This window comes from Fundulus heteroclitus, chromosome 4 (assembly GCF_011125445.2).
Source record: "Fundulus heteroclitus isolate FHET01 chromosome 4, MU-UCD_Fhet_4.1, whole genome shotgun sequence".
In the NCBI taxonomy this organism is placed as follows: Eukaryota; Metazoa; Chordata; class Actinopteri; order Cyprinodontiformes; family Fundulidae; genus Fundulus; species Fundulus heteroclitus.
The window spans coordinates 31989863-32016106 of record NC_046364.1 but is presented as its reverse complement, the minus strand read 5'-3'; the positions used below and the strand labels follow the sequence as shown (position 1 = coordinate 32016106).

At 37.0% G+C, this 26244-nt stretch overlaps 1 protein-coding gene and 1 long non-coding RNA gene across 2 annotated transcripts in view; one reads left to right on the top strand and one right to left on the bottom strand.

The window, feature by feature from the left end:
* The window catches only part of LOC105919706 (CUB and sushi domain-containing protein 1), a 201299-nt gene that overhangs the window by 51956 nt on the left and 123099 nt on the right, over window positions 1-26244 (bottom strand). The window contains exons 34-47 of the mRNA XM_036136395.1: window positions 25386-25574; window positions 23800-23977; window positions 18201-18346; window positions 16674-16754; window positions 14303-14416; window positions 13207-13323; window positions 11129-11200; window positions 9721-9867; window positions 7997-8185; window positions 7699-7884; window positions 6846-7043; window positions 3515-3688; window positions 1643-1816; window positions 1274-1447 (exon numbers count right to left, since the gene is read on the bottom strand). Of these exons, the coding sequence (XP_035992288.1) occupies window positions 1274-1447; window positions 1643-1816; window positions 3515-3688; window positions 6846-7043; window positions 7699-7884; window positions 7997-8185; window positions 9721-9867; window positions 11129-11200; window positions 13207-13323; window positions 14303-14416; window positions 16674-16754; window positions 18201-18346; window positions 23800-23977; window positions 25386-25574 (2139 nt within the window). The remainder of the gene's footprint in view (window positions 1-1273; window positions 1448-1642; window positions 1817-3514; window positions 3689-6845; window positions 7044-7698; window positions 7885-7996; window positions 8186-9720; window positions 9868-11128; window positions 11201-13206; window positions 13324-14302; window positions 14417-16673; window positions 16755-18200; window positions 18347-23799; window positions 23978-25385; window positions 25575-26244) is intronic.
* On the top strand, window positions 12471-21223 carry LOC110367177. The gene is made up of 3 exons (XR_004930939.1): window positions 12471-12658; window positions 19623-20027; window positions 20105-21223. It is a non-coding gene; the product is annotated as an uncharacterized LOC110367177 (long non-coding RNA).

Genomic DNA, 26244 nt, shown 5'->3' with positions numbered 1-26244 from the left:
AAAGTCCTGCTAAATCAGCATCCCCAGAATGCATGTGAGAGCTAAGCATGACTTGCCCTAAAATCTCCTGTTTGATGCTACACTGAGTGTGGACTTAATAAAACCCAGCGGACCAACACCAGCAGATGACATGGGTCCCCAAATCATCACTGACTGTGGAAACTTCACACCGAGCCTCAAGCACCCTGCATTCTGTGCCTCTGCTCTTTTTCTCTAAACTCTGGAATCTTGAGATGTTTTGACCAATGAGCAACAATCTAGTCCTTTGTTGTCTCTGGTTCAGGAGTGTCTTAGCACAAGAAATGCAGAGTTGTAACTCATTTCCTGGATGAGTGTGTTTGATGACTTCTGAAGCACCAAGTCTGGAAGAGTACTCCAAACCTTTTGAATTTCTCCAGATTTTTTTAAAAAGGGCTTTGTTTCAAAGTCCTCGCAAGGCTGCATTTGTCGCTTTTGTTTATGTACCATATTTAACAATACTTTTTATTTACATTAAACTTTAAATTAGTTTTCTGGAATCTAGCATAACTAACACAAATCTATGTAGTTTTACTTTCTGGACTTACTGAAGTGCAAGGAATTTTTTTAAATATTCCAATTCTAATTATATTCTACTTTCTTGGGATGCAACTGTAAGTGTATCATAACTGTTACACCAGCAGAGACCTGGTGACGTTTGTGGTTCAAACAACACAGTTGGTTTGTCAGAGATAAAAAAATGTATCTTAACATTTACCCAAATGTGTGTCCGTGTTAAAAAATAGTGTTCATTTAAATAGAGACACTCTCCAGCTGCTCCAATTGTATCACCAAACAACTCATATGTAATGGCGTGTTTGTCTAAATTTGACCTAATCAGTTCTTAATTTAAGACTTAGTGCCAAACTTTGAGTAACGTTGCAAAAACAAATGTCTGTTGGAGACTCAATAAGAAAACTGAAGCAAAACATTTTCCTGTTTTTTTCTCTGTTTTTTTTCTTTATAACCAAAGTCTTTTCATTTTTGGAAAGAGGTATTCAATACTAAAATGTCGTGGAGTTGCGCCGATGTTTCTGTATCTGAAGCGTTTCACAAAAATAATTTCAATCTGGGATTATTAAAGTATTTCTGATTTCTTATTTTTGCTATTTTTATGAAAATGTCCGCTACAATAATAAAAAAAAAACATAAACTTATCTGATTGTAAATCCTTAATTTCTAAAGCTTTTTAAAAGAAAGCATACTTTGGGATGCAAATAACTCAGTAACTCTGTGTGACAGCTGTGTAAGTGACCTTTGCAGACAGGTAAGGGGTTGCTCCACTGTCCGTTGAGTCGGCACTGAGCGCGGGCATTCCCACTGAGGAGGTAACCTTTATTGCAGGTGAAGTTGACAACGTCATTGAGGTTGAACTCGCTGCCGTTGGTTTGCCCATTGGCTGGGTTCCCTGGGTGACCACAAGTGATAGCTAAACAAGCCGGGAGACACAAGGGAAAAAACAATAAATAAGATGATTAAGTGAAGCACCGTTATACTCTTTTATACTCAACATTTAGTACTCTAAAGAGATCTCATTTAGCTTTTTGCTTTTTCTACAATTGCTGCAAGTCAAAAAAATAAATAAAAAATTTATAGAAATGAAAGGAATCTTGTGTTTACTCACGGACACAGACAGGCGTTGTTCCAGACCACCGGTGGTCTTGCTGGCAGATTCTGACAGATGTGCCAATCAGTCTGTATCCTAACATGCACTGGTACACCACAGTGTCACGGTAACTTGAGCCGTCTCCGCTAATGTGACCATTGACGATAGGATCTGGAGAATCACAGTGACCAGCTGGAACAGACACCCATCCAAATAGTATGTCATTAGTGCATTTTCACAGTTTAGCTAAACCATTTTGCAATTCTAGTAGGACAAAAGTCTTTTAAAAACCACACTTTTAGAACTGTTTCCTAAGTGACCTTGATGAAACAAAAACCAATTACGCTTTTATGAACCGGAGGAATGAGGAATGATATTTGAAGAATCAGTTAGTAGTATAAAGCAGACCTGTCTGTGATAACTTTCTTACAAAATGTATCATTAATACTCTTGGACAACTTGTTTCTGTGTTCTGAAACATATTTATATCTACCCTAGAATCATTTGAAAAGGAGAAATTTAAATTGGTTACAGGCAAGGTGCAAGCAATTAAAAATGTATTTGAGCTCCAAAAGGTGCAGAATGCATGATAAATAAATAGGAAATTTCAATATGAATTAAACTTCTAACCTTCCCGTTGACAACTGACTTTACTTTTTCAATATGAAATAAGATGTCATACAAACCTATTTTCTTTTTACCCTTTGTACATGAGCCACTTACAAGGATTCTGATTTTTCTCTCCATGTATATTGCCCACACAGGTGTTCATATAAATATATCCTCAGAAAATGTGAATATTATACATGATCAATAAAAGGAGAATTTTTAATAAGGAAATGTAATGTTATTGCAAAATTATGGCCTAATCAGTCGTGGGGGAAGACTTCTGACTTGACACTTATCCGGCAGGCAGTCCCTGACTCCACAATGAAGGTGAACCTCAAAAGGTCAATGCTAAAGAGGCTGGCTGTTCATAGTGTGCTGTATCCAAGCATTATAATATAAAGGTGAGTGAACGAAAATATGTAGAAGAGAGAGGTGCAAAGTCCTCTTTCCAGATGAAAATAAATTTTGCATTAAACTTGGAAAACACAGTCCAAGAGACTGGGGATGGAGTTAACAGAATTAAGGATTCTGACATTCAGTGTTATCAGTGATGATTTGGGAAGCTAGTCATCTGCTGGTGTTGGTCCATTGCCTCTTACTAAGTCCAAGTTCAACACAGCTGTTTGCCAGGAACTTTTGGATGATTTCATGCTCCCCTCTGATTTCAAGCTTTATAGAGATGCTGATTTCATTTACCAGTATGACATGGCAGCTGCCCACACTGCAGAAATTACTAAGCTTGATGGTCAAACCAGATATTGGTACATTGGTTTCAGTGTTCTCAATTGACCAGCAAATGTATGTGACCTAAACCATATAGAGACCAGCTGGGGTGTTATTAAGAAGAAGACGAGAGACAGCAGATGAGATGAAGGTCACTATAGAAGCAAGCTGGACTTCCTCAACACCTCAGCAGTTCAAGGCTTATTTCATACATTCCATTTTCTACTACAGCAGTAATACATTCCAAAGTAGCCAGGAGTTTTGATACATAAAGAAAAATACATGTACATAGTTTTTAGTAAAAAAAATACTTTTTGATGTCTATTTTCTGAGAATCTGCAGTTTGGGTTTCATTAGCAGTAAGCCATAATCCTTGAAATTAATATCAATAACCACCTTCAATATAGTTTGTTCACATAATGAATGTATAAATGGATCTCACCTATTGATTAGCATAAAAAAAATAAGGCATATTTTCCGATTTCCTGAAGTAAGTCCATTTCCAGGACTAAGTGGAAACTAAAAAACAATGCACTCTCAATATTTAATAAGTCTTACCTAAACATCTTGTTTCTGCACCACTCCACAGCCCATCAGCGCCACATTCCCTCACATGTGACCCCACCAGTGTGTATCCATGGTTACACATAAAGATGGCAGTTGCTCCAAATGTAGTCAGTGTGCCCAGTTTGGTACCAAAGGGTGGAGTAGGAAGCTCGCCACAAGAGATGACTAAACAACAAAATAGACATGTTACAGACAGAAGTTAAGTAAATAGCTGGAATAGTCATAACTATGTTAGGCATTGCTACATTTTCTGTGTGAGCAAAAGTCCCAAAAACCAAGTAAGAATGTGGTCTCATAGTCCTCATGATACTGGGTGAGATAAATAAGAAAACACTGTCATGCTAAATTTATACACGAGCCACCATGAGACTAGTCTGATGTTCCAAATTCCAGTCAGAGTAGAAACAGCTGTCATTTGGGAGCTCTGGATGGCTGATTGTCAAACACTGATTTAAAGTCATACTGGGACACAAGATAAAACAGAAATAAAGCATATATATATATATATATATATATATATATATATATATATATATATATATATATATATATATATATATATATATATATATATATATATATGTGTGTGTGTGTGTGTGTGTGTGTGTGTGTGTGTACCATTTGGACACAAAAGAGTGATTTATGTATAGAGCTAACCTAGCGGAGGTTTGTTATCAATTAACACAAGCATGAGAAAACATGTGGCATATGACCCTTGGTTACCTGCTTTCCTATTGAATATGGCTTCAGATCTAATTTAGTACAACATGACCTTTATGCAAAAGCATATTAGGGTGGATGCAGACATTTTGGCCACTTGGGAAGTTTGGACATACCTACAAAACTTTTTTTTTTAATGTAAAGTGCATTTGTGAGGTCAAACACTGAACTCATACTAAACTGGCTGGCTCACAGTTTCTGATCTGCTTCATTACAAAGATGTTTAACGGTATTAGGCCATAAGTTTTTTTTTGCAGGCCGGTTAACTTCCTCTACACCAAACTTGCTCATCTATGTTTTCATGGTCCTTGTTTTTGGTACTGGTGCACAGTCTTGTTGAAACTAAAGCTATCATTCCCAGACTGTTTCTGCAAGATTTGGAGCATTAAATCGTTCAAAAAAGTCTTGGCTGGAAAAGCATGAAGTTTTCCTTCCACTGGAACCAAGAGCACAACTCACTTATGTTTGTAGAAACACTGCATACCTAGGTGCTGGATTGTATACATGTGTGGCCATGGAGGCAATTGCAATACCTGATTTAAATTGTTCTGATTGGGAAAGTAATATTTTTAGCATTACAATGTTATTTTTGGTATTTCCAAGCAGTTTATTCTGATAACCTTTAAATAAAGGTAACCTTTAAGAGCTTTGTTGTTCAAAAGTTCCAACGCTCTGTTGAATTTGAATGGAAGACATGCTCTGAATACACATGGCTTAGTAAAATGGTTCTGGCATTGCCAAGTTGGTGACAGTACTTAGAGCTTTACCATGAGTGTGCTGTGGATGCACCCAGAATAAAAAGGGGTTTGCTGCTGGGACCATGGGTACAGCTCCCATTATAAATCAGCAAACAATTAACCAAAACCAATACCTAAATCTGAAACTACAATTGAAAACTATAAATTTGCATTCATTTGGTTTGGTTAAACAAACCCTTATCCTGGTATGTGGTTGGGATATGCCACAGAACATGACTGACAGTAGTACTCAGATCATAAGAGAATTGTTGTAAGATCACAAAAGCATCAGTTTTGTCTTTGTTACTGTTTTTGCATTTGTCGAAACAATGGATAATTCTTTTCTGATTCATTGCCAAAATACTGAGGTCATAATTCCCCCAAAATAGATGTTTATATGAATAACATTATGGACAAAGATATTAAAAACTGAAGTAAAGTCTTCAAATCCAAGGCCAATCTTAAGGAATACAACTAAATCTGCCTGAACTGCTTTATTATTTGGTTAGTCGGCTTAGACAAAAAAATTACTTAAAATCTACCTAAATAATGCACTCCTTAAATCTTAAACAAATTTAATCCCCTCAATGTTTTTTCTCCCGGTGTACACTTTATCAGTGGCAATTCATGTATTATGCAATGTTAAGAAATCTGCACTGGTGAGTTTTAACAGTCACAACATTGTCACTAAGCTCTTCTTTATGAACTAAGCAGCAAAGACACATTGCAGGATACTACTCTTGTTTTGATGGTTGCCAATTTATAATCCACATTCAGGTATCACAGATTCTGCATGAAAAAGTTTTGAAAGTCCCAAGGTAAAAGACAATGGTTAATGTCCTACGGCATTTGGAAACACATATACCCCTGGCATCTCAGATGGATGAAGTCGAGAAGAAAGCAGACAAACACATGTACAGGCTATCAAGTTGATACCCAATGCATCTACCTTCTGGGATGTTCTTTGATTTTCAAAAATACGATTCCTGGATCATGGTTCCAACAAATCAAAACAGAAAGCACACATTTTGACAAAATAACAGAAGGTAGCCCTATTAAATGAATACCTTTCTCAGAGTTTTCCAGCTGTCTGCTTGTTCCAGGGTGGGTTTGTTATTTTGATAACTAATTCATGACAGGTGGTGGAAGTAACTGCAATGCAGTTTTATTCATGTGTTATTCTGTTTGTGTGCTGCATGTCGCCTGCACATGTTGTTGCATCATTATTTGAGAGTCTGAATGTATAAGGTCTCTTTTTCATCTCTTCTTTCATGCGCCTGCTCTTATCAACCATAAACGTTGTTCACTGAGGTCATAGACATCTATTCATAATAATAATACAGAGTACAAATGCACTTAACGATGTAAAACCATTTCTTAGCACCAGATAACCAACTAATGTTACATAATACATCTTACATAAAAAGATCTAAGTTGAACCATTCCTGTTTTTCAAAGCAGGTTAGCAATTTTGAAATACACCTTTTAGGCTTACTGAGAGTCTCTTGGAGTTAATCAAGGTTGTTAATAAAAATGTAGTGAATACATATCACCGGCAACCACCATGGAATAAGCCACAAATACAATATGGAAAGTGACAGGAAGGGATAAAAGTGAAGACAATGGGCTTATCATCAAAAATCCATACTACTTCATTGCAATTAAACCCAAACATAACATGTGTTATAAAACATGATATTTAGACTTTGAAGTATTTCATGCAACTGTCTTTGATCTGTCTAATCTATGTCAGAAACTTATACAAGTAATGTTTTGCTAAAATCTCAAATTCCAGTAGCTTAGTGTGTATTCCTTCTCATTGATAAGTGAGTTATATGGCTTTTAATGCATACATTCAAACTTACTCTTGCAAGTAGCTGGATCATCTGATCCCTCCCAGGTCCCATTAGCGAGACAGCGCAGAGTTCGATGCCCAACACCCAAATAAAACCCTGTTGAGCACTCTAGCATCACAGTGGAACCAAACTCTCCCAGCCTACCAGTGAGCAGGCGATAAGTCATGTGATCTGACATGACACCTTCAATGGTGGGACAGTGCACAGCTGTGGTGAAAGGGAAACCAAATTAAGTGTCTCATAGGAAAAAACAAAGATTTAAATGATGATGCTTTTTTATACACAGATGAATCCTGGTAGCCTTGCCTGCAAGCTGAATTCTCGTGGTATTTGTTCGTTCTAAAACACACGAGAATCCATCTTGTCGTGCTTCCGCCTCAATGATTGAAGAAGTGACTCTGCACGAGTCTGCCAATCACGTTGCAGTATTATGGGTTAAGGCGGGACATACAGTTGTGACAAAAGCAAGAGGTGCCGAACCCACAGCCGAAAATAAATATGGCAGTGCAGGAGGATGCATTTGTAGCCGCAGCTATAAAATCAGCTTTGTCAAAATTCAAGATTTCATCATTGAAATAACATGTTTGTGAGAGCAAAAACGCTGCGAGAATTCAGCTTACATGGCGCCGGCTACTTATGACATTTTCATTTGATACTGTGATTGGCTAAAACCAAACTTTTTTAGGTGAGCAGTGTGTTTCACTTTCCCCAATCAGCTTGAAAAAAATCTGCTGAATGTCCCTCCTTTCCCCAAACAGACTTGATGGGAACAGGCCCAGATTGACATTGTGTAGAACTAAATAGAGTGCTACACATTATCAATCTGGCTTGACAGGTTTGAATCCTAGGTAGCATTACTCACGCAAGCAGCGGGGAACAGAACCAGTGTTACTCCAGCTGCCATCCTCCAAACACACAGCTGTCATTGGAACAGCAGGGTCAAGATGGTAGCCATAATTACACTGATAGGTGACCTGGCTACCAACATTATAATGGTATGCATGGAAACTGCCGTTGCCTGGAGTCTGAGGTATTCCACATGAAACCCCTGGAAAAAGCAGGGAAAAAAAGGAACTAATGTTTAAGGGGAACTTTAAAAACTAAGGTTCTTTGAGAAAGATGACCTTAGCTGCATTTAAAAACATCCTTTGACCTCCTACCTTGACAAACAGGAGCAGGTGTGTCCCATTGGTAAAGCCCACTGGAATCAAGCCTGCAAGTGGCGTTGCTTAAGCCTACCAGGCGGTAGCCACGATTACAAAAGAATTGAAGTCTGCTACCTGGATGGAGTTTGGTTCGGTTAACCACACCACCGTTTAGTGGGGGATCATTAATGCTGCAATAAGTAGCTAGAAACAAAGAAAAAAAGAAAGATGAGTGTGGGAAAAATTACAATAAATTCATAAGAAAAAACTGAACTGATTACTAGGCTAATGCTGAAAAATATTATAGGAGAGGCGGCCTGTGTTAAGAGGGATGATGAGGAATAGCCATAATAAATCATCTGTGCCCGTGCAAGCATTACAGTGTCGGTGACTTGAGTCAACTTACAAGGACTCAAAAACCTGTGACAGACAGTATAATAGAGCAATTACTTTTGAAACGTTTCTGAGTAATAGAATGGGTTTGTTCTCTCTGAACAGAGTAAATGCAAAGTTGCTTGAGCACCGAACAGTCAGACACATTATGGGGGCCCACTTTGATTTTCTCTTTACCTAATGGGGTCATTGTTTCTCTCCTATGCATCACAATAAACACTGAAAGTCACAGAAGGATCCAGAACAACGTCTAAAGTGCTTTAGATGCCACTTGTTTCAGTTAGGGTCAGTGTTCATGATTCAACTATAAAAAACAGGCTGGGCAAAAAATGGCATCCATGGGAGAGTTTCAAGGCCAAATCCGCTAATGACAAGAAAGAACATATGGAACAATTTATTTTAAATCAAAATAAAACACGTTTGGGAAAATGTTCTATAGACTGACAGAAAAAATTGGAACTTGGTTAAAGATAAAGCAAAAATAAAGACTCATAACGATCCATGAAACATAAAAACTGCTGATTCAGTGGATACAGAAGTGAGATAGAAATTAATATCTTCTACAAACTGAAGAACCATATATGTATATATATATATATATATATATATATATATATATATATATATATATATGTATATATGTGTATATATATATATATATATATATATATATATGTGTGTGTGTGTGTGTGTGTGTCATCTTAATTTTTATTCCCAGTTATTCCCACAATTTTTTTAAGGTTCTGTGTAACTGTAAATTACATTTTAGAATTGAGACTGTTAGCAACCCTAAAAAGAATTTGGACAAACTTAAGATGTCAATCACAGAGTTTAAAACACCTTAATAAATCGAGGCTATTAATTCTCTCTCGCATGTAAGCAGCCTGATGCATTCAAAAGAATGCTTTCTAAATTACCGTAGCTCACTCTACCATTGGCACATTATTCTCATGAGAAGAAAGGCATTCAGGCATCATTATTCATGCTAGCGTGAGAAATTAGCTGTCTTTTGAACTATGTGGAGTGCATATATTTTCCTGGATACTGAGAAAGCAAAGATAGGGCAGAATAGGTGGTTGTCAATCATCCTGAAGGGATAGGAACTTTCACCTTAAAAACTCACATAACATGCCCCTATTGTGGCATGCAAGTAAGGCTTCATTGTAATCAAATCATTAAATCAAACATACAAAACTAATTTTGTTAAATTTACATGTTAACGCATAATTTTGCAACTAGCAGAACAAAAGGTTTTAAATGCAGGCTTGAACAAAGATAACAGAATAAATCTTTTGTACTTGATTATCTGATGATATCAGAACGGAAAAGAAAGATGCTGGCTTTACCTGAGTATCGTATCTTGAACCCCCTCTTGTTTGTCGCATGGTCAGTAGACCATCGTAGATAGAGCTGGTTTGTTTTAGATGTGAAGTTCAGCTGAGAGGAATGGTTACCACTCAGAGCAACAAGCAAAGGGCTTTGTCCTGAGGATCCTAGTGAAAAAAAATCCAAGAGGGTTTAGAACAAAATACTTTATGTTTCTATTATTAAATAGAATTTGCAAGTTTTTGTGTCATGTCCGGTGCTCTGAAACATGGCTATTGACACTGTATGATTAGATTTAGTCTTTAAATCCTTTTGCTTGAGAGACGAAGCAGAATGGTTTAACATGTGTTATTGTTTATGTTTAATGATGCACGCATACAGTTGAAACCAGATATTTGCCTACTAAGTATGGGAGTCAAACCCCTACCTTTCTCCTTATCTGAAACAGTAAGTTTTAACAAAATTAGTTCCATTTGCTAAATGTCAGAATCATAGACAAAACCAGTTTTGCTTTCTGTTTTTTTATTTTGTATGGCTTTCTTCAGAGTCAGCACCGTAAATACGATAAAATTGCAATGCCTTTAAACAATTTGAGAAAGCTCTGATTGCATGGCTTTGCTGGCTTTACTGGCTAATTCACAGCATTTAAGTCAATTGGATGCACACATATGGATGCACAGTATTTTAAGGTGACACCTTAAACACACAGCTTGCTTGTGTAGCATGGCAATATCAAAAGACCTTAGCCAAGATACCAGGAAGAGAATTGTGGTAATCCTTTGGCACAATGTTCAGATGCCTGAAATCGCCATGTATCTCTGAATAATTTCATGCATGTATTAACACCAAAGGAATGCACAACCATCATACCCAGGAAGACAAGCTCTTGGTCCAAGGGATGAACGTGTATTGGTGTGAAACTTGCAAGTCAACAAAGGAACATTAGCATAATACCTTATAAAGATAATAAAACAGCTAAAGCTAAGGGAAATCTGGACTGGACCGAAACAGGAATGGTTAAGTGTGATATATTATTAGATGGATAGGAAAATAAATGTACGTCAATACAGTATATGTAAATAACTGGCTTCAACTGTATGTTATGGGAATATCATTAGGTTGATAACAACTGTTTGACCAAGTATTGATGTCTTAAGTGTGGTAGCTTGCTTGTTTTTACTCATGTGGTTTAGAAGTAAAAAAAAAAAAAAAACAATAAGGGGAATTTGTTTATTTTTGTAATAGTATAATAATAATCAGAAATCCTCAATTTAGATTTCCAACACACAAAAAAAAAATTCAGAGAGTTGTATCTGATCATATTTTATCATTCATGAATAAACATGAATTAAAGCTTAGTGGCAGTGGGTATCTTTATGCATGTGAATGTGATCATGTGCATTAAATGGTGATGAGAGATTTGGGTACCATCAAAAATCTCCAGTTCATCAAACTGCTTCTCACTGTGGAACATCTCTACATAGATATTTATGGTGTAACCTGAGAAATAAGACAGATATATTAGGGTACATAAAAAAGGCATGTCTAACAATTTAAAATTGTTTGTGGATTCATACACAAATGCAAAAACACAAGCATGAATTATAATTTTTTTTACATGATACGAGGAAATTCACGTAACACACTTGATATTTATACCTTGACTAACAATAAGCACAAATCTGGTTTTTAGTCTTATCTTGGATCTGAGGTGTTTTTTGTGTTATGTTTTCATAGAACACACATACCACCGGAGTAGGTATGTGTGTGTGTGTGTGTGTGTGTGTGTGTGTGTGTGTATGTGTGTGTGGGATGTACGGGTGGGGGGTGTTGGGGGGGCTGTCATAGGTGCCCCTCTGCGGTGGCTGAAAAACATGGCAGCTTCATTATTTTAAATGATCAGCAGCAAACCTAATTTTTCTGAGTGGAAACTCTTACAAAAAGGTTATGCTGTGGCATTGATATAGCGCAGGACAAGCATAAATAACACAGATGAAACTCAGACTGGCCAGCCAGACTGACTTTCGCCGTAAACACGGCATATTAGTCTGGAAAGACGCAGATAGAGCCTGATTTCTATGGCGGGATTCACAAGGTCAACGGAAACCGGGTAGAACCAATCAAATAACTACGGATGTGATGCACACTTTAGGCACCGCGCTCTGGTTTATCGTGACTGTTATGGTCACAGAAACGCGGTGCTGCATTATGCCTAAAGAGTGATGTATCGTAATCTCCCACCTCTGGTACGTTTTAGACCGCCGGTAAGTTTTATACAGGAAGTCTAAGCCTGCTCAGACTGACAAGCTGTGTATTGAATACACATGGCGTAAGTCAGTCTGGGTGGCCAGGCTAGAGGAAGCTGACTATTCACCATCTCTTCACAAGCTAGAATTAACAGGGCGGCACAGCCAGCCGGTGCATGAAGTTAGAAAAGCAGCACATTCAAAGTCCCGTGAGGTATTTCTGTTGGGTAGTTGGTCCCAGGCAGGGAATTCATGCTGCCGCCTTAGCTCCCATCTCTTCCTGAGTAACATATGCAACACTACACCATAACAGGGTATTTGACTGTGGGATGATTAGACCTTGCACACTTGAAGAGAATCCCTGGGGTGGGGATTTATTTTCCTTAGTGCTGGACAGTTCTGATGCTAGGGGTTTGTGCAGGTGCCTAGCTGCAAGGGTGACTAGTTTGTGGGCTTAAACTGAACAGGGGTATGTGGCAGAGGTATATCTCTCCCTTTGTTTCTCCGGTCTAGGTTCTGCTGCTCCTATGCTTCACTGTTGACCTGCCTTCATGTTGAGTTTATGGCTAATCCCTGGGAGTGACTGGTGCTGCTCCTTGGGCGCTGCTGCAACCTCTGGGAGCAAAAGGCTACGTGCCCCTTGCTGCTATTTGGTGTGGAGGGCTGCTAGCTTTCTACTCTTCTCATCAATGTCATATCTTCCCAAGTCCAGGTGACAAACTAGCACACACACCCACAACACAAAAAGATGTGAGCTGACACTCATACACCCATACAAATATTCCAAAAGGATGAAAGTCATACAAACACAGTCTCATATTTTATTAATACTACCTTTCTACTCTGATGCCAGATGCAACCTTGATTTAATAAAGTCAGTCTAACAAATAGAGTACTATCTCTAGATACCATTTTATTTTAGAGCAAAACTATCTTGGGAAACCAGCTTCTCTCTACAGCATGCTTGAAAAATCATGACAGGACAGTTGAAAAAAAAGTTTTTTGCTATTGTGGGCAGTAATTTTTTTTTTTAAATAATCCTTTTATCTATGATCTTTACAAAGCAGAGACTGTTGTGAAAGTAGGAAAAAAATAGTGACAATTCCCGCATTACATAAAATTTAATCAAAATACTTCACGGAACTTATTAAAAACCACCGAAGAATGTTTGTGAGAGGAGGCATGAGATGTTACAGTAAAGCAATCCCATATTTCACCAACGATGCATTCATATTCAGAAAACGCCAGCGAATCCAGTACCTGGAATCATGCGAAGAAGCCAGGAGCAAGTTTGGCTGTTGGGATAGTTGCCAGGAAAACCAGGACTTAGTATGACTCCTGATGATGAAAACCGCTCCTCATTCGCTGGGCACTGAGCTAGAAGGGTTAAGATAGCAACAAAATGATGGGCTGGTTAACAATTTCATTGAAATAATATGGGCTGTGGATTGCAGAAGAAGGCAGAAAAAGAATTGTATGCGTAAAAATATACAGTACCACACATTTATAATTACTGCACGTTAAAAAAACATGTTTAACCTCACACTGGTTAGTTTGTCATTAAAGAGTATCTAGTTTGGTTTAGAAAACAACTTTTTACTCCAGGGTTAAAATTACATATTAATATTTGTTTCAATTCAAATTAAATATCTGAGAGCCACGTGCCTTCAGTTAAGATTCCGTTGTTAGCCTTAAGCAGCTGCAAGACAGTGATCAGTGAAGGGACTTGAAACAAACTTTACTCAGATTAGTTTGGGCAAGAACTTATTTTTTGCTTTTCGTGTCTTCTCATACGAGAGTTGGCTTTTCCCCCTTGTTTTTCAATACAAAGCCATTTTCTGTTAATTTAACATGATTGAAAGGGCTCAGCATCTCTTCAACACTCAGCTGTAGAGGCTAAAAAGTAATTTTCCAAAAAGTCTAATTAAAATCAATGCTCATTTTTCACATAGAAATCACAGCAGTTAACCCAGCCCCCACTCTACTTTGCTTCACAGACTTGATTGTGCAACGTATTTCTTTTCTGAAGCTTCTATATTTAAAATCCAATACGCTACACCCTTTTGCACAATGAACTACTTCACTACTGAGTTAACCTGTTCAGAGTCTTCTGGAATTGAAAAAGAAGGGGGAAAAAATAGAATGAAGTGGTTTATCTTGATCTAATAGGTAAAAAAATAAATAAATCAGATTACTCGACAAATAATTTTAGAGGCACAACAATGTGCATGCAGAGAAATGCTGCACTGTCTAGGTAGATTTCAATTGAACATGTTGATCAATAATTATCCAAAACATGGCAGTACACGACATTGTTCACATATTAATGCAGCATTTTACCAGTACTATTCCTTACCTTGACATTTTGGTGGTGGAGCTTCAAAAAGCAAGTGGGAATTAAGTTTACACATCAGCTCTGCTTTTCCAACAAGTGTATATCCGGGTAAGCACCGATACTTTACAATATCACCTAAAATAAAATAAAAAAGACACCATGTCATCATAATACATTTAATATGTCAACTTTTTGTCGGATAATGCTAAAGCTAGCCATGTAAACTCACTGGTATTCCATAATCTGTTTAAATGTAAAAACCTTAGATCTTGAACTTTTCTTGTTGACGTTCTATTTTTAAATTAATTTTAAAGTAGTGCAACAAAAACAGAATAATTACAATATTTGAAATAAACCATTCTGCCCCACTATGTTCCTGATGAGAAAATATAACAGTATCCGTAAAACCAAGAAGAGGAATTTATTCTGTTTGAAAATAAATATTCATAAATAACAAAACACAGTTTGTCAGTTTTACATTCCAGAAGAAATACAGAATTTTAATGGGGCATTTGTAGATGCCTTGAAAAAAAAATTCAGATTTTGTTTTGCTTATGAACCAAAAAGCCAAATGTGACATTTGTTTCAACTGAATGTTGTTACATCATCAAATGAAGACTGCAAATGTTCATTTTGTTTGTTTGTCTTTAAAACGTTTAAAATCTCAAGTTGATCTATTCTGCTTTTTCTTTCTTTCTAATTAAAGATGCTTCTCAAATTCAAGAGAACAATTTGACATGTTTGCCATTTTACAAGACTTTCAGTACATTCACTTTCATATAGATTTCAAACTTTTTCCATAACAGTCGGAATACCTCAGACCACGGGGCAGAAAGAAACACAAGCCTTTAAACTTTGTTTCAACAAAAACAAACCCAAACACTCATTTTAGCCCTGAGCTTACTTAAAGATTTATACTTGTATAAGATCAAAGACTAACCTAGTGCCTGCTCAGTGCTGTTTGAGGTGCATGCACCTGTGTCTAATGTGAAGTTTTACAGATTTTGATGAGAAGAATATGTATTCAGGTCCAGAACAGGTCCCCAGCATTGTAACTACTGAAGTAACACATTTCTGGACTGTTCTGGCATGATTCCCCTTGCAGCGCATTCAAAGTGGTTGCGATTCAAAACATAGTGCTAGTATAAAAGCTCTTTGGTCAATCCTTTAAACTCATTTTGTTTTTGTTTTTTTACAATGAAATAAATACATTTCAAAATGTATTGTGAATTTCGCCGTATTTAAATGCAGTTTAAGTGAGCAAAGAGGACAGCAGGATATAAAACACAGCTCGAAAATATTAGGTTGCAAAATAGTTTGTGACCCCATTAACTGGCAAATAATATAATTGACTAAATATTATTCTTAATTTTATTCGATAAAAGAAAGAATAAACTAGCAATAGTTCATGTCAGTACTTTGATTTAGTTAGGAATATTTAAATAGTGAACTGTGAACATGAATAAATTCAGCTTTGTTCTGTGTGAACAGGCACATCACTGCTAGGAATCTTGTTCTATGGCATGTTAAACATTAATAATACCTTTTAGCCTCTCAGCATGAATTAAATATATTTTCATGCATTTACTCTTGCACCAGAGAGGGTTCCATACAGATTGCAAAAATGATATATAGTCCTTTCCAGCAGATTGTTGCTCCAGAGTTCTTTGTTTGGTGGCTTTGCAAAGCCATTTAGTCACCTTAAATTCCATTGTGGAGCTGATTTTCTGAAATGTCATATGTAGCTTTTGCTGAAATATATCCTCAGATTAATAGGTGCAACACTTAATCTCCATCATAATAATGATTCGGGTTAAATTTCCATTAATAATTTGATAAGAAAAATAGTGGTATGGTTTGGATTACCAAATACTGAAATAAATTAGGCTTTAAAACCTCTGTGTGCCTGGCAGTGAAATTAAAGGAAAATCAAGGATAAAAGTGAGTTTCGCCTTTCTAAATATGCCAGTCTAAATAAGGACCATCCCCTGGTAGCCATGTTATTACCGCTGCATCTCCTCAAACTGAGATGCCACAGAGCCAGAGGGACACTTTCTGTTTTAATAACAAGTGTCGAATAGTCAAAGAGGATTATGTTTGCTTTTGCAGAGTATGCTCGTTATTTACAAAGTATTGTGATCATATAATAAGTCTCCAGTAAAAGGAGTCACAAGAGGCCCGACTGTGTACAAGACTTGGTCATTGTGATCTCATGTGAACCAGATTAAATAAAGCTGATAAAAGTATTTTAATCAGAAAAGTGGACAGCACCATATCATCAAAAGTTGGAAGTATTTGAATTATATCTTTTACATTATCAAGTCAGGTCAGAGCAATGTGAGTGAATCTATTATGATACGAATACAACAAAACACTGTGAAGGGATTACTACCTATGTGAAAGTCTTCGTCCTCATAGATCACCTCTGCATTCTCCACAATGGGAGGAGGTGGGCATTTCTTCAGACGATAGGCTGGAAACACAAGGGAGGGAAAAAAAAAAGAAAATCTTATATGGCTGATTATACAGTGGTTACACAAAAGATATACACAACAACAAAATATGCAACTCTACTTTGTTTGTCTTCTCTAGGGGGTGTGGGAAATTTATGTGATCTCTGTAAAGGATAACTGTTTTCAAACATCCATTTATCTTTATTTTCCTACTGTCATAAACACAAACAAATGCTGGAGTTATAAAATGTATTTACTGAAAATGATATTTGCATATAAATATTAATTTTCTTAAAGATTTAGAAAGTCTTTTATCACGGTATAAAGTCATAATATGATGTTTTAGGGAATATATTGGACATAAAATAATTCATCACAGCTCCAACTCCAACAAGTCTAAGCAGTGATTACTGTTCACTCATTCAGAATAAAAGGTTTAAATTTACACCAGACCAATTTGCATCTTTAAATCATTTTACCCCTTTATTGCACTAAGCTGTAACCATTTACCCCCTTTCAACCATTTGGTACCCGGAACAAACTATTTTACAGTCATGCACTTAAGTTATTCAATAAAATGCCATTTCTCTTGATGCTAGTTGATTGTTTTGAAATAAATATCTTAACATTTTAACGCTCAATATTTTAAATTCCATTCTACTTCCACTGATTGTGGTTCTGAACTCATTTGAGCAAACTCACTCTAAAATATGACAAATTACAACTTCCCTCAACCAACAAAAATAAAAAAGCGGATATCTGCTGGACTATAATTAAATATCAGGGAACTAATCATTTTCTATAAAAGCAGCTGCTAAATAACCCTATGACAGGTTGAAGAAGTTCAGTATGAACTAACCCAAAATGTAAACATACAAAAAGATGAAGAGGTGAAATGATCAGCACTCATTTATATGTACTAATAGGCAGCATAGTGTTCACTGTGTATGTGGTAGACCTGTTAATAAACATATTTTTCCATCACTATATATAAAGTTTGTATTAGTTCATTTGACATAGATGCCTAATTTGCATCTGTTGAACTCTAAAATAACTAAAAAGAATCATCATGGATGTGGGGATTTTTGTTTCTCTAATCCATATGATTTCCAAGAATGCTATAAAGATTTTTTTTTCCAGTATTAAATAAAAAAAACACATTTTCAACAGTGTATGATAAGAGCCTAATTAAAAACAATCTTCACAAGAAAAGAAAAACAACATGTGGTTTTATCACTGTAAACTGGCAGAGAAGCTGCAACACATCTTAACTGAAGACAGAGGTCAAGAGAGTGTATCCAACATTTCTGAAAACTTTTAAATTGTAAAGGAACTATAAACCAAAAAGAGCTTTATGAAGTTTAGTGCTTTGAAATATAAGTAGATTGTTGGGCAGATAGACAAGCAAATCACAGAAACACGAGGAAAAGACAACTTAATATTATATTTCCGGGGTATCGAGTCACCATGGAAGTTAAGGATGAAGAATCCTCCAGTAGAGAAGTCAGAGTGAAAGCGAATCAAGACCTTTGAGCTGGAACTATAAGCAGACTCTAATGCAGTGTTGCCACTGAAGACTCCCAGTTGGGGGCTAGCTGTATCAGGACCATCCCTTAAAAAAACAGGAGGTAAAAAAATCTGATTATACTCAAATTGCAAGAGGGAAATCTGAAATATTCAAATACATAGAAATTAAATATACTGTAACAGTCCTTACATGTGATGAAGACAAAGAAACATTGTGATATTATGGTCAAAAAAGAAGATAAATACTCAGATGATATAAAGTTTCAGACATGTGTCTCTTTTATTATGCATATCTATGCAAACATAAGAAAACATGAACATTTAAAAAGTCTAAATCTTTAAATGCACAACACCTGAAGATTACATTAAATTGATAATAGCTCCTTTACATCAGGTGTCCTTATGGAGAGCCAAATGCCAGTACTGTACCTGTTACAAATATCTACTCAGGAAGGCACATTTCCAAAGAAGTTGGTTAAATGTTGGAAATTTTAGTAAGGGTTCTACATTTTTTTTATATTAATTTGTAAGGAAAACCTGTAAACCCACCACACAACATTCACAGACTTTTAGTTTCTACTAACATACTGACCTGGAGCTCCTCTTTGAGCTGAGATTTGTATGATGAATAAAAAACTGGATGACACATTATAAACATGTACAAATCGCAGACTACAGGATTTGTCAAACCAACATATATCAACTGAATGTGTCAAAGTATGACAGAAATTCTCGCGAAGACGCTAACACAAAACCAGTCACAACTCACACTTTGAAGTCAGAATTCTTACTTCTTTTTTATTATCATTGTTTTTTTGTTGTTGTTTTTTTTATTGCATAGGCCCTAATACTTTTCCATAAATTTGGGAAAATTGCATACCGATGTAAATGCTCTGGGAGGCAAATTGTGCCATTGGTGGTCTTAGTGTTAAAAAATAAATATCAGTTGTGTTGCTAATAAATTGAAACTATCAAACTTTGTCCAGATTCAGCTAAACAATATTCAAACATGTTTGAATGAGTGAGACTATGGTCAGGTTGGGTCTACTCCCCAAACACACTTGCAGTGTTACGTCTTCACCACTCACAAAATTAAACATTTTTGTGCCAACTAACTTTGACTATATCAAACTACAGCAGAAAAGGAGCATGCAATGCCCAACTTGGATAGTGTGTAAAAGAGGGGAAAAAAACTCCTGTTGTGCACCCATCAGCTTCGGTAGCTAGCACTGTGAACTATCAGTCCAACAATTGTATTTCACTGCTGTAATGCTTCTGCTGTGCTAGCATGTGGTTTCCTGATCTCTTGTGTTCATGTCTGACTGGCTGTGTGCCGCTCTCTGCTCTTCTCCCCTAATCAGTGGGAGCTGTGACACCTGCGCTGATCCTGATTACCTGAATGGAGCTCGCTGATTCTTCTGCCTACATACACCTGCCTCACATAACCAGTCTCCACCAGATTCCTAAAACACCATGGTGTGAGTAGAGCATCTAGTGGTCTCTGATTGCCTTGCTAGTTGTGACCTTGCCCCTGTCCGACTGTGGCTTCAGATTTTTGGACATCAACCTCCTGATTTGCCTCCTGACCAAGCCTTTTGGCTTGCTTTTTTAGTTATCTCTGCCTGCCTCTGCCTTCAGTTCTGACCCACGCCCAGACTCAGGATTTTTGTCTTCTTCTGATCTGCCCGCTTCACCCAACCAAGCACCCAGTCGGAGCTCTCAGAGCCACAGATCAGTTTCAGTGCAGCCTTCCAGATTCTGAGAAGGTTAGTGGCTTTTATTCAGTGCGGTATCATTTCCACTGAGACCATCCCGGCCACTAACCTCTCTTTTTCCTTCACAGTGGTTCCTCTGTGCACTCCCGGCAGTTTCCAGGCAGTGCTCATCATACTTATTTTAAATACATTCTTTAAATCCACTCATGTTGCCTGGCTGAATTATTGAGTCCCAAGTCTTGCCATTACAACTACTTACTCATGCTCTGGGTACAGCCTAGAAAATCACCAGTCCATTACAGGACCAACAAATGGGATTAATATTTAAATACAAAAACTAAATATTTACATCACCATTAATTGACACATTTGCTGCATAACCACTGATTTAATTTTTCTCTCTAAACTGTGGCTTGTTTGATCAACTTGCATTTTTAGATTTTGAAATATTTAATTTTCTCTGTATTTTACTTCACTTGTTTACATGTATCGGAACTTTGTGTAATCTGCCTTTTAAAAAAGGGTTTGCAAAATCATCCCAACATTTTATTACATTTCAGCCTCATATGCGAAAGCACATCCAAAGATTTCATGCTACTGAAAGCTATTTCAAAACTCTGCTTCAGACATGAATTGGTCCTGACAAGTATAAAAATCAAAATGCAAAACCAAAACCAAATTTTGCCAGTTTTTGCCTGAAGAGAAAGGGCAAACAAGTGAGATCGGTATGAACTACTTATTATATGCATCATTGTTAGACAGATTTAATTAGAGTGCTGGAGATGAACAAAAACAGTCAGCGTTATAAAAATGAAAAATCTGTGTGCTTGTTAACAGAGCAGGAAGGAAAAATATTTCATCACTTAATTTTTTCCCCGTAAATTTTTCAAACCAATTTCAAACAAATTTATTGAACAAAGCCCACAGAATAAAGGCTTTACTTCACTCATTAAATATTGAATGTTGCTGAAAGGTTACATTTCCTATGGTTTCTAAATGACCAGTTTTAGGCTTTAATGAACATGCCATCGGATTAAACAAGGGGTTTAAAATTTTAATTCATGAGGAGGGCCTGGGATCTCTTGGCTCCTCAATAATTCACGCTACTCTGAAGGTGTTAGAGCTCATTTAAAATCATGAAATTCAGCTATTTTGTTGCTTTAAAGAAAATTAAAGTCAACATTTTGGGGTGTTATTTTGTAACTACATACATTTACGCAAACTGCAAAGGAAAATGTGTTTTTATTCAACCACAATTCTTAATGCAGCTCAAAACTGGCTGAGGAGAACATGTTCACAGAGTATTAAGAATTATCGGGATCCAGCACAAAACAGATGTTAGTTTTTATCTTTATTTTGCAGAGATTGTGTAATCTTTAGTGGTTGCTGAACGTAGCTAACATCCTTATGCATGATGTAATTTTTCAGAAAAGATCCCTAATCTACAATACAATGATAAAAAGAATATATCACATAAGAATATGATAGGGAACTAGGGAAGTTTATTATCACGCCTTTGTTTTCTTTCTTTCTTTTAATGCTACAAAGGGTGTTGTAATAACAAAATAATATAATCCTCATGGTTTGTGTGACTGAGAAATGCATTTGCTAATACATAATGAGTCTAAACTGCATCATAAATACTAAAGTATTTGCAAAATTATGGTAATAAATACTGCCTTTGACTGAATTCTTCTTTTTTGTCTTGTTACTGTGATGCTGGATCTACTTCTTGCTGTGCAATGTTTCAATGACATTAGGCAAAGATCCAAATGCAACCGGTAGACCAGAGGGACAGTTTGGTAGCAGCCCCTCACATCTGGATGCATACACTGTCACATAACCCCCCCAGGGAAAACAACGCAGACAGACATCAGTGTGGTTGTTTACATGATATAATAAAGCACGGCCAAATTAAATCCTCTACGTAGGGAGAAAAGATAAGAGTGTAAGCGTGTAGGTTAAGCTGAATTTGTTAAAAATCCTGTGCTCAGTTTAAACTATAGCAAAAATCTTCGAGTGTAAAACGGAGATGTCATTTCAAATTACCCACTCAGTCAGTTTAGTGCCAAAAATAATAATTTAAACTTACTGTTTGTTAAATCAAAATCAGGCCTTTTTTGGACCACCCCTAAAACATTTTCAGATTAAACTAGCAAAGATTTACCATTATACATAAACACATACAATGACATCCTCTCCTGTGTCACTTTTTGAGCACCTGTACTCAGAAACCTTAAAAAAAAAAAGTCATTACCGAGCAGTGGTCCCAGTCTTATGATTTTAGTTAGATATGTTTTCGGTTCTCTGCTTTTATGAAAAGTATGCTGCTGATGCATTTAATTAAAACAATTCCCATTACAAAAACCATCATAATTAAAATATATTCACCCTGTGCACATAACCACATTATAACCCCTAAATTTGTTTTTGTCTGAGCAGATCAAATATTCAAATATGAAAATAGAAATACCATATAACCAATATCTGTAACATCAGATACAGTATCCTTGCCAGTTAATTTAGTTTACATGGAAATAATTGCAATTGCAGTGGACCTTTGCGCCAGACCTACTAAATCCGTATACGACCCTGGAAGGTAGATGGTGATGGTATCCCACTGGGTCTGCGAAAAGCTCTCCTCTCTCAAGTGTCAGCCCCCAGTTACTTCCAAATATATTCATGAAATACAGCAGGACTGAGCCATCATGTGTGTACTCATCCCACATTACTGAGCTCTTTTGGTGGCGTCCATATATGGATGCAATTTCATAATTTAGTTCCAAATGAAATGTGCCAAAAAACACATCAATCATCAAAATCAATTTGCAGCAGCAAAATAACTCAGTACAGGGCCTCTCCATGGCTAAATGCAAGGCTCTGTGAGCTGGCCAGATTGAAAAAGTGGAAGCCACAAAGTGTGAAGTCATTGCTTCCCCCTTTGCCTGAAGCTACTTACTCCCTAGAGCACATCGCTTGAACCTGAAAATGAAAGCCAAGCACCAACAAACTTACAATGCCCGTTCGATCTTAATTTCCTTTCTGATAAAGCTATTGTGCATCTTGATTTTTGATAGAATGCATGATGCACGGCCAAGCCTCCCTCCAAACCTGTCAGATCCAGTTGAGTCCTGTTCGATTTGTGAATTCAGCTCTGCCACTGCGTTCATTACATTGCCCAAACCCCACTGACTCTCATCATTACTTCCAGAGTTCCCAAATCCTCTCTGGGCCTACATCTGGGCATAGTGCTGACTGAGATTGAATTGGTCAGTGTTCCCATTGTAAATGCATTACTCTCACACTCCTTGTATTACACTCTTACCTCGACACCGAATCCCATCGTTACAGCAGAAGTGGTTATATACTCGTTGAACAGAGCGTACATGTGTCTATGTTTTAGGTTCAAGGACATGTGACCTCTGCTCTAAACATGCAGTATACAGATTTAAACTTATGAACAGTATATCCCTGTAAGAAAAAATGTTTGATAACGTCTAAAAAAAATAGATGAATGGCTTTGTAAAGTCAAGACAGTCCCTCAAAAATGTATCAGAGGGAGGAAACAAAGAAAATCATTATTAGACATACTGCAGTGTAAGAGAAAATTAAATGTATCCCAGGAGTTTAAGGAAATTAATATACTATCAGCTGACATGTTATTATTTTCCATTACGGTACCTTACAGGGAATGAGTAAATACATTCAAAATAGATCTGTCAGGAATGCAGTGACTGTATGATGAATCCAATATGTCGGACCATTTCTGTCTATAGGTGTGTGAGTGTACGTTATGCATGATTGTGAATTTCCCAAGACTTACCAGACAGCAATATAATCCGTGACAGGCTCTGTCTGCAGTAAAGTAAAGTTGATGTAAACCCCGTGGCCATGGGGAACGCTGATGAGCCAGCTGCAGTCTTGAGAGTTGGGGTATTCATTGGGGTACTGAGGTGAATAGATGGTCCCATTCTCAGCTGTCACATTATATCCACAAGGAGCTGTAAGAAGCAGAATTATGAGGCTGTCAGTTTGAAAAATTTCAACTCCATATAACATGACAAACCTAGAAAGAGAATGAAGACACAAGAGTCACTGTTAAACTACAGAAGGTGAGGAATACGATTAATCTTGAAATGATTCTTTGTGATGGAGGCATAAGGCAAGGCAAGTTTATTTGTATAGCACATTCTAGTAGCAAGACAATTCAAAGTGGTGTAATAAGCAACCCTGTCCATGTTGACTTTAGAGATACACAGACAAGATTCTGAAATCAGTTTATACAATAAACATTCAAAGTAAAGTAGGATTTTTTTTTCTGATCAAATTTATTTATATAACAGGGGTGTTGCTAGACATAAAACAATATGTCCAGAATTATTTATACCCTTCTTAATAGTCGATGGAAAAATCTCAGAAATCAAAACACTTTGATGATTTATCTTTGGCAATAAGGTCAAAATATTTGAGGTGGCAAAGCCTCTTAGATCTCACCCTGATTTAGCTGCCTCTACAGATTATCTATCAATTTTAAGTAGAGCTCTAGCTGGGCTACTCCAAAATGTTATTTGGAGTAGCTATTCCAAGACACTGTCCAGTAAGTATAGCACATTGTTTTAACATATAACCATAAAATCCTTTAGTGCTTGATTTTCCTTGGGGACTCCTGAAGCAGCTGACCAGCTTCTTCTGTTGTGGAACCAAAAAGTTCAGCATGAGAGGAGTTTGGAGAGGCTAAGGTTGGAAATATTTGGTTGGGTTCAACAAAGCTCTGGAAAACTGTTCGGCAACTCAGAAAGAGGAAACAAGGACTGACTAAAAGCTGTGTATGCTTTAGGGGGGAACTGTGGACCCAGACTGAGAATGTTGTCGGACAGTGGAGGAAACACTTTGAGCATCTCCTCAATCCATTCACCGTGTTCTCCATGGAACAGCCTGAGCATGAAGACTAAGGACTAAAGACCCACATTTCAGGTGGACTAAACCTGGTTTGTTTTTTTCCAGAGTTTGGATGAGATTCCACACCTGCAAACACAAAGGACTTTTCAAGGAACCAAATCATGTCCCGTTTAAAGAGGATCACACTGCCCTGAATAGAAAGGAACCTAACAGATCAAATTGGTATTACAGCTTTGGAAGTAAAGACGCTCTTATAATGAAATAGTGCAAAGGACATATTGAATGAGTTGTATTTTCACTAAAACAAATATTGTGGACGGCTGACATGGAATCCTACCTCGATTGAGTTTCACTTGATCCAGTAACAAAGTGTGTGTGTGTGTGTGTGTGTGTGTGTGTGTGTGTGTGTGTGTGTGTGTGTGTGTGTGTGTGTGTGACCATAATAAGTGGGTTCCAGACAGACTAACAAAAAAAGAACTAACATGTACATAACAGCTGATGTTTTCTTACCCTCACAACGGGGAAATGGGTGATTCCATTTACGATTTGTCCCATGGAGACACGTTAGCACCTTGTGTCCGATCAAAACATAGCCAGAGTAGCACTGAAAAGTTATTGATTGGCCGGCGCTGAAGTCACTTTTGATAATGTCACCATTTGGGAAGGGAGAAGGATCCTGGCAGTTCTGAAGCTGATAAGCTAAAGACAGAAAAACCCATATAAATAACAGTTACCACAGAATATCTTATAACTGGCTTTGCATTATCATTATTGTTGGTGATAAGAACAGAGGAATACACTGCTACTTGATACACAGAAAGTCACAGTAAGCATACACATATCATTAGTTATCGATAGAACTCTTTGTGTATGGTATTATAAACTCTAGGCTTCCTCCCACAACCTAAAATATAACAGCAAAATGACAAAAGCTACCCTGAGAAAATATATATAAAAAAACAAAAAACAAAGATAAAGAATAATAGTAAACAATAGTATCTTAGAGACACCATGTGTTAGGAGCAACTTTTCACATTTATGTGAAAATGTATGCATAGCATGTTGGTAATTGTTTAAGGAAACCTCAGCAACCGCAGGTCTATTGAGGGCATATCTCTCTTTTCATGGGTGTCACGGTGAGCCAAGCCTCTCCATTAAATGTGCATTTCACAGTAAAAGGAGGTGGCTGATATTGGAGTCCTTGTAATCACAAAAGGTGATAGAACAAACAGCACCTAACAGCACTTGAAAAGAACTCATGCAAGGTCATCTTAAACACAGTCCCCACTAGTGTGAAGCAGTGTCACTTTACAGCGTGCTAAGTAGAATCACAGAAAGTATGTTTGGTGGCAACAGGATCTAAAACTTA